Genomic DNA, 8,492 nt, shown 5'->3' with positions numbered 1-8,492 from the left:
AGACGTGTTGAGTCGTGTGTGTGTCCCCGTGTGTGTGTGTGTGTGTGTGTGTGTGTGTGTGTGTGTGTGTGTGTCCATGCGTGTGTGTGTGTGTGTGTGTGTTTTCCTACGTAGAAGCCCGCTCAGAGGCCTCAGGGTTCAGGCTGGGTTCACGTCTCTCTGCTGGTTTGTCAAAAGGCTGCAGAGCGTCGACGCGTCACGGCCGTCACGCCGGCTTAAATCATCAGTAACGTGTGCACGTTTCCTGCGTGCACATTTCCTTCGTGCACGTTTCCTTGCCGCCGCTGGAGAAGGTTCAGAGTTATGAAATATTAATGTGGTCCAGGTGAAGTCAACAGCAGCTGAGTCCAACAGAAACAGAGCTTCTGTTCACAGGGTTTAATGTGAAGCAGTGAACGCCTCACAAAGTGAACCTTCAGTTTCCTCTGGAGGGAAGAAGAACGCACACACACACACACACACACACACACATGCACACACACACACACACACACACACACACACACACACACACACACACACACACATGCACACACGCACGCACACACGCACACATACGCACAAACGCACACATACGCACAGCATAGCTCTCAGAGTAAAACTCTTTTCTATTAACTTCGAATCTTTTGTTTTTTAACTGAAGACAAACAGAAGGACAGAAAGTGTCTTGTTCACGACATAAAACCAGGAATAAATGACAGTAAATACACACAGAGATATGTATGCGTGTATTTATACATGTATGTGTATTTATACATACATAGAAATACAAATCACTGAAAGATGAACAAAGAAACAAAGATCAGCTGAAGTATTTCAAGTTTGTTCTTTTCCTTCATTTATCAGCTGGAGTCACAGCTTCTTCTTCTTCTACAGATTTTTAAAAGATGACGCCGTGAAGATTCAACCGTCCCACAGTAAAATAACCTCTGGCCTTTCTGATACTTTAACACTTTACTGAGAGTACTTCTGGACTAGTGTAAGGACTTTTATTTCTAGCACAGTATTCCCACCTTTGTGAAGCAGCACACACCTGAACTCTCACCTTTAGCACCGAGTCTCAACCTTAAATACACAAAAGCTGCTTTGATGCAAACGTCGTCTGAGATGAACGTGTTCACTCACACGTTCACATTTACTCTTTCAATCCTTGACTTTATTGAATCAACTCGTTTCTTATTTTATCAGAACAAAGACCCTTTGATTTCCTGTCAGTCTTCAGTCTCGATGTTACTTTACTTTCCTTTTGTCTTCGTCCTGCAGCAGTTTGATACCTTCAGTTAATGCAGAACACATTTCAGCTGCAGGTCTGCGGCTTCTGTCCATCCTCCTGTGTTTATGTAGAGATGAGTGACAGCAGCAGATAATCCAGGACAGCTGCTCAAACTACAGCAGCACACGAGGAAACACAGCACCGCCGCAGCAACAGGACTATGATGGTAGAGTGACAACAGAGTGACGGCAGAGTGACGGCGGAGTGACGGCAGAGTGAAGGTTAAGTGACGACAGAGTGACAGCAGAGTGAAGGTTGAGTGACAACAGAGTGACGGCAGAGTGACGGCGGAGTGACAGCAGAGTGACAACAGAGTGAAGGTTGAGTGACAGCAGAGTGATGGCAGAGTGACGGCAGAGTGAAGGTTGAGTGACAGCAGAGTGACGGCAGTGACGGCAGAGTGACGGCAGAGTGAAGGTTGAGTGATAACAGAGTGACAGCAGAGTGAAGGTTGAGTGACAACAGAGTGACAGAAGAGTGAAGGTTGAGTGACAACAGAGTGACGGCAGAGTGAAGGTTGAGTGAAGGTCGAGTGACAGCAGAGTGACAACAGAGTGAAGGTCGAGTGACAGCAGAGTGACAACAGAGTGACGGTTGAGTGACAGCGGAGTGACGGCGGAGTTACGGCAGAGTGAAGGTTGAGTGACAATAGAGTGACAGCAGAGTGACGGCAGAGTGAAGGTTGAGTGACAACAGAGTGACGGTGGAGTGATGGCAGAGTGACGGCAGAGTGAAGGTTAAGTGACGACAGAGTGACAGCAGAGTGACAGCAGTGACGGCAGAGTGACGGCGGAGTGGAGGTTGAGTGACAACAGAGTGACAGCAGAGTGAAGGTTGAGTGACGGCAGAGTGACAGCAGAGTGAAGGTTGAGTGACAACAGAGTGACAGCAGAGTGAAGGTTGAGTGACAGCAGAGTGACGGCAGAGTGAAGGTTGAGTGAAGGTCGAGTGACAACAGAGTGACAGCAGAGTGAAGGTTGAGTGACAGCAGAGTGACGGCGGAGTGACGGCAGAGTGAAGGTTGAGTGACAATAGAGTGACAGCAGAGTGACGGCGGAGTGACAGCAGAGTGACAGCAGAGTGAAGGTTGAGTGACAATAGAGTGACAGCAGAGTGACGGCGGAGTGACAGCAGAGTGAAGGTTGAGTGACAATAGAGTGACGGCGGAGTGAAGGTTGAGTGACAATAGTGACAGCAGAGTGACGGCGGAGTGACAGCAGAGTGACGGCGGAGTGAAGGTTGAGTGACAATAGAGTGACAGCAGAGTGACGGCAGAGTGACGGCGGAGTGAAGGTTGAGTGAAGGTCGAGTGATGGCGGAGTGAAGGTACAGTGATTTATCAGTTTTACACAAAATGTGACTTTTGCTAAATGAGTAATTTGCAGAATTATTCATTAGAAACACTAAACTGTCCTTTAATGTTTCATGAATCATGGGTGGACATTAAAATAAACATGATGTGCGTGAAGTAATAGTATTACATAGCATCACATGGAAATACTCATGTACACTATATAAAATGGAACTTAAGCTCATTATTTGAATGAATGTACAGAATTACTTTGTACCACTGGAGACAATAGAAAGACGTTTTAATCATCGTGTTTCTAACAATATTACGACCATCCACAAAAAAAGTCAAAGTACCAACAAAGTTGTGTAAAAATACTGCATCACAAGTAAATGTCCTGGAGCTACTTTCAACTACTTCATATACAGTTAGCTAGTTCAGTCTAATGGTGTCCAACCTAGGGGTCGGGCCCCTCCAAAGGGTCACTAGATCAGTCTGAGGGGTCGTCACGTGATCAAAGTTTTAGTTGACTGTGAACTCTCCCCAGTTTTCCCTCAGAGATCAATCAAGTATTCTGATTTCTGAATATTTTCATTTTTCCTCTTTGGGCCTCAAACAGTTATTGTAATGAAACCAAGTTTGGAGGTGAAGTGACAAAAAGATGATGAGACACAAACACTGATGTTAGATCACAGGTCAGAGGTCAAGACAGAAACAGTCTTTAACGAAGCGTTTCTTCAAAACTGTACTTAAGTACAGAACTTGTGTGTAAATGTACTTTGTTGCTGTCCAGCGTTGCAGACTGCAGCTCTCACTGTGAGCAGTCAGTAATCAGCAGATCCAACAGATCCAACAGATCCAGCAGATCCAACAGATCCAGCAGATCCAACAGATCCAACAGATCCAACAGAACCAGCAGATCCAACAGATCCAACAGAACCAGTAGATCCAACAGATCCAACAGAACCAGCAGATCCAACAGATCCAACAGATCCAGTAGATCATAACTAACGTCATGCTCTGATAATCTGAGGATAAGGGCTTCATTCTCTGCATTAGAACCCAGTAAAAACACAGAATTATGAAATATGAAGTACTGAATGAGAATAAAAATGTTCGGTCCAGTGAAGTCGGAGCGCCACCTGCTGCTCAGAGGAACACGTTACAAAAACCCAGAAAACACTGATTCTTCATCAAAGTGCTTCAGACTGTTGAACGTCTGACTGTCGACTTCAGCGAAACTCCATCCATCCACCCATTTTCTATGCCGCTTATCCCTTTCGGGGTCGCGGGGGGGCCGGAGCTGCCAATCTCGGCTGTCAACGGGCGGGAGGCGGGGTACACCCTGGACCGGTCGCCAGCCGATCGCAGGGCACAAACACACAACCATTCACACTCACACTCACACTCACACTCACACCACAATTCAGTCACCAATCAGCCTAATGAGCATGTTGTTGGTCTGTGGGAGGAAGCCAGAGAGAACCCACGCATGCACGGGAAGAACATGCAAACTTCACACAGAAAGGCCCGACCCGGGAATCGAACCTGCGACCTTCTTGCTGTGAGGCACACGCACTACCTGCTGCGTCATCGTGCAGCGAAACCCAACGTGTTCATTTCAAAGGAAATAACAGAAACCTTTCAGGTCTTTGTGTGGCCTTCAGGTCCCTTTAAAACCTTTATGTCTTGAAACTATTCAAAGCAGCATGGCGCCACCCAGTGACAGCACAAGCAAACAGCAACAAAGGAGCAGAAAAATTCAACACTGAAAAATGTTTAAGAAAAAAGCCAAAAACAGCTGAAGATGTTTCCGCAAATCCTGGATCATTTTTTCTATTGCATCACATTTTGCTTTGATCTGACTTAAATGTGAAAGAAAAAGTGTCATTATCCACTCGTTCAGCTGTTCCTGAGGAAGAACCCTGAGAACCATCGAAGAACCAGAGTCACGTTCTGCAAATGTCTTCTCAAACTACACCTGAACCAGCAGGTGGCAGAGGGGCCATGGGGGGGGGCTGGAGACCACCTGAAGCCACAGAGGACAGCTTCCCTGTTCAGGTTTGAAGTCTTGGTGCAGATCTGGATCCAGCGGCTGGTTTTAATTTATCATTATTTAATTAATTCATCAATAATTAAAAAAACTGCAGTCTGAACAAACTCGATGACTTTTTCTCCATAAACATTTATTTTCAAATAGATTAAGAAAAAATAGACATTTTTTTACAACTTTTTTTCTTTATATGACTTTTTATACAGAACCTTATGTGCATTTAGAAAAACGACAAACAAACAGTGGAGTGCGGCAGCTCTGAGGGTCAAACACAAAGGATTCTGGGAAAAGACCAAGAAAAGCAAAGACAGCCGACAGGATCTAATCCGGGTCAGACTGGATCTTAACTCTAAGTAAAATCTGAACACGAGTGTATTTTTAGTTTTTTCTGAAAGTGCAAATAAAAGTTCAGACAGCTGAAAGAGAAACACGTTTGTTCTTAAAGTGAATTAAAACCAAAGAAGAACAAAAACTCCCAGCTGATTTACATTCAGAGAGTTTCCACAGAGAGAGGGACGGACAGAGAGACAGAGACAGTCAGTCAGACAGAAAGAGAGACATTCAGACAGAGAGACACGGAGGGACAGAGAGAGACAGACAGACGGACAGTCAAACACACAGACAGGCGTTCAGACAGAGAGACAGAGACAGTCAGTCAGACAGAAAGAGAGACAGACAGAGAGACAGAGACAGTCAGTCAGTCAGTCAGTCGACAGACAAACAGAGAGACATGGAGGGACAGAGAGAGAGAGACAGATGGACAGTCAAACACACAGACAGGCGTTCAGACAGACGGACAGAGAGACACACAGACAGACAGAGAGACAGGTGCAGGGCTGCAGTAACTATAGTAACGGTACTCTGAGCTTGGAGACATGCGAGCGCAGAACTTTGGCAACACGTCAGGCTGAAGGTCGAGTGGCAGCTGGAAAATACGGCAGACATCTTGTTGATGATGTCACAGTGTGGACTGAGGGGGGGTCTGGAGGGGGGTCACATGACATGTTTCTGGATACCTGGGATGAACTCCTTGGCATTGGGGTTCAGACTGCTGTTTACCTGGAGGAGAGAAGAAGACAATGCTTACATCATCACGTGTGTGTGTGTGTGTGTGTGTGTGTGTGTGTGTGTGTTACTCATAGAAGTGTTACGACTGACCTGCTTCAATACAGAGCAGCTAACCAGTATCTGCTAGCTAAAGCCAGTGAAGCTAACCAGTATCTGCTAGCTAAAGCCAGTGAAGCTAACCAGTATCTGCTAGCTAAAGCCAGTGAAGCTAACCAGTATCTGCTAGCTAAAGCCAGTGAAGCTAACCAGTATCTGCTAGCTAAAGCCAGTGAGGCTAACCAGTATCTGCTAGCTAAAGCCAGTGAAGCTAACCAGTATCTGCTAGCTAAAGCCAGAGCAGCTAACCTGTAGCAGTGAGATCTGGGGCTTCTTTGAGGTCGACGGCGGTCTGGTTAAACCAGTTTGCAGCAGACCTTATGACACATTTCTACAACATGAAGTCTGTTTGGATGAACGTGAAGCGTCTGATTACTGAGATCTAAACTTTAACCATGTGATTAAACTGCGTGGAAACGAGTGGGTTGCTATGAGCTAACAGTGAGGTGTTGAAAGCATGAATGTATCTTCACTGTCAGAACAGTGAAAAACCCCAACTTCTATTTTCCAGAGTCCAGAGTGACGTCTTCAAACGTCTCGTCTCACTCACGTCACAAACTGAGACGTTCCAGCATGTTTCACTCCTTTGTTTGATACGTGAACACTAAAGTTGATCTGTTCACTCATCCTGACAGGTGTTGGTTGCTAGGGAACGACAGTCCCTGATTGGCTGCAGCAGACCTTGGACTCACCACGACGTCGAAGTCCGCGTCTGCGTGCACGTCTGAGTCCAGAACCAGCAGACTGATCTGATCCTGCAGCTGACTGACCGCCTGGGACGGGAGGTCTCTGGACGGGATGAACCACTCCCACTGCTCCTCCTCCTCCAACAGCTCCTGGATACAACGCTCGATAAACTCCTCCTCCCACAGCTCCTCCTCCACCTGAGCGCACACACGCACGCACGCACGCACGCACGCACGCACGCACGCACGCACGCACGCACGCACGCACACACACACACACACACACACACACACACACACACACACACACACACACACACAGAGCTGGTGTATCTGGGTCAGCAGGACGCTCCTGTGCTGCTTCAAACGCCTGCAGCACAAACAGCTGTTTGGACATGATGTGTGACAGCAGGTCAGACCAGCTGACTGATCCATCGCCTGACAGGAAGCTGATTCCATTGATCACTCAGGCTTTAATTAAGCCTTATCTTATCTTATCTTATCTTATCTTATCTTACGTTTGTTTTTCCTGCCTGTTTTCTGAATATTTTCTGTCAATCAGACATGTAAGGACGTCACTGTGGGCCGAGCGAAGACAGGTGAAGGTGAAAACCAGGTACAGCCTGAAAGTGATCAATATTAACGATTAGTCAAACAGTCGTAGTATTCTGCTTCTTATCATCATATTACAGTCTGCATTGCATTTTGGGAGATGATTTTGGATCCATCAAGTACTTGTCATTTGTCTTAAACGATGAATCAGGTTTAATTAACATTGTTGCCGATGAAGCTTCAGTCGATCAATCAATTACTATCAATAATACAGCGTTTTCCTCCTGCAGAGGAAACGACGGAGAGGCTGCCTGAAGGCAAAACTAACAGACGCTGACGATGACAACGGTGACGACATCAGTCCTGCTGGTTTTACTGGATTAACAGACGTCCTCTGATTGACAGCTCGACAATAACACAGTCAAACTTCAATGAGTCACTTCATGATCAGTCCGTCTGTGTGAACTGAGCCCGACCAAACGTCCAAACGTCTCCTGTCCGTCAAAAAGACACCTTACACACACTTCTCTTTGTCTCCAACGATCACCTCAGTCTTCATGCTCTGGATCGATACGGTCAAGAAGATTCCTCTCATGTTTCCACCCGCCTCATCTCTGAGGACACAATCTGACCTGATTCCACCTGAGGAGGTCACCTGTATGCGTCACGTGTGTGTTTCCACCCTAACCTGAGCGTCAGGTGTGCGGGCGGCTCCGGTTCTCACCTGTCGGTTGAACTCCTCCTCGTTCTCCATCCACATGTACTCAGCGAACGGGTTCTCCTCGGAGTTGAACTGGCTGCTCAGGATGACCTCGTTACTGACGGTCATGTTCGGGGCGACGCTGCTGAGTCTGGGGTCCTTCATTTCAGTGCTGTCACACAGAGACAGACAGACACAGAGAGAGACAGACAGACAGACAGACGGACAGCCGTGAAGAACAGATCTGACCGGTAAACAGCGAGCAGCTGCTCCGTTATGTCAACGTTCAGGGCCGCCGTGATGGCCGCCGTCTAACAGCCGTTAGCAGGCAGCTAACGGCTGCCGCTCAAACCGTGACCGGAGCAGAAGGAGCCTCGCGGACTCACCGACAAACATTCAGCATCACTACAACACTGTGAGACGACGAGGCGCCATGTTTAAATCAGTACCTGACCACCTGAGTTCTTCGACGGGGCAGACGGTCCTCTCTGTGTCGATCTTAGCTGGAACTGTCATGGCCGCGCTGCCTCTGTTTGTTTACATAGCCTACGTCACTCCTTGCGCGCTTGTGATTGGATAAACAGCTGCGCTGCCTTCACGCGCTACATTCCCGTTCAAAGCAAAGCGGCCGCAGAATCGGAAATTAGAGTATTTCTCTTGTGTCTGGTATTAGTGTCATCGTTTCTTCCACATTAATAATTAATTAAGCATTTATTTGTAAAAGGAGACAGTGGCACTAAAAGCAGAGAGAGTGTTTGACTATACGGAAGCCG

At 47.0% G+C, this 8,492-nt stretch overlaps 1 protein-coding gene across 1 annotated transcript; it reads right to left on the bottom strand.

Moving 5' to 3' along the window:
• Positions 1 to 4,731: 4,731 nt before the first annotated feature.
• On the bottom strand, positions 4,732 to 8,258 carry LOC139331631 (polyadenylate-binding protein-interacting protein 2-like). The gene is made up of 4 exons (XM_070963227.1): positions 8,169 to 8,258; positions 7,744 to 7,891; positions 6,474 to 6,665; positions 4,732 to 5,676 (listed from the first exon to the last, which is right to left on the bottom strand). The coding sequence occupies exons 2-4, from the start codon at positions 7,882 to 7,884 to the stop codon at positions 5,611 to 5,613; spliced, it is 399 nt and encodes a 132-aa protein (XP_070819328.1). The 5' UTR covers positions 7,885 to 7,891; positions 8,169 to 8,258; the 3' UTR covers positions 4,732 to 5,610.
• Positions 8,259 to 8,492: the final 234 nt, after the last annotated feature.

The sequence above is a fragment of the Chaetodon trifascialis genome, chromosome 5 (genome assembly GCF_039877785.1).
Source record: "Chaetodon trifascialis isolate fChaTrf1 chromosome 5, fChaTrf1.hap1, whole genome shotgun sequence".
Taxonomy (NCBI): Eukaryota; Metazoa; Chordata; class Actinopteri; order Chaetodontiformes; family Chaetodontidae; genus Chaetodon; species Chaetodon trifascialis.
This window is presented reverse-complemented; position numbering and strand designations above follow the sequence as displayed.

What these genes read in the sequence shown, in the direction of transcription:
- LOC139331631 (XM_070963227.1), bottom strand. Translation starts at nt 7,884, where the DNA reads ATGAAGGACCCCAGACTCAGCAGCGTCGCCCCGAACATGACCGTCAGT. An exon ending in AGGAGGAGTTCAACCGACAG is followed by an intron (nt 6,666 to 7,743) that starts GTGAGAACCGGA and finishes GTGTGCGCTCAG; the next exon opens with GTGGAGGAGGAGCTGTGGGA. An exon ending in ACGCGGACTTCGACGTCGTG is followed by an intron (nt 5,677 to 6,473) that starts GTGAGTCCAAGG and finishes TCTCTCCTCCAG; the next exon opens with GTAAACAGCAGTCTGAACCC.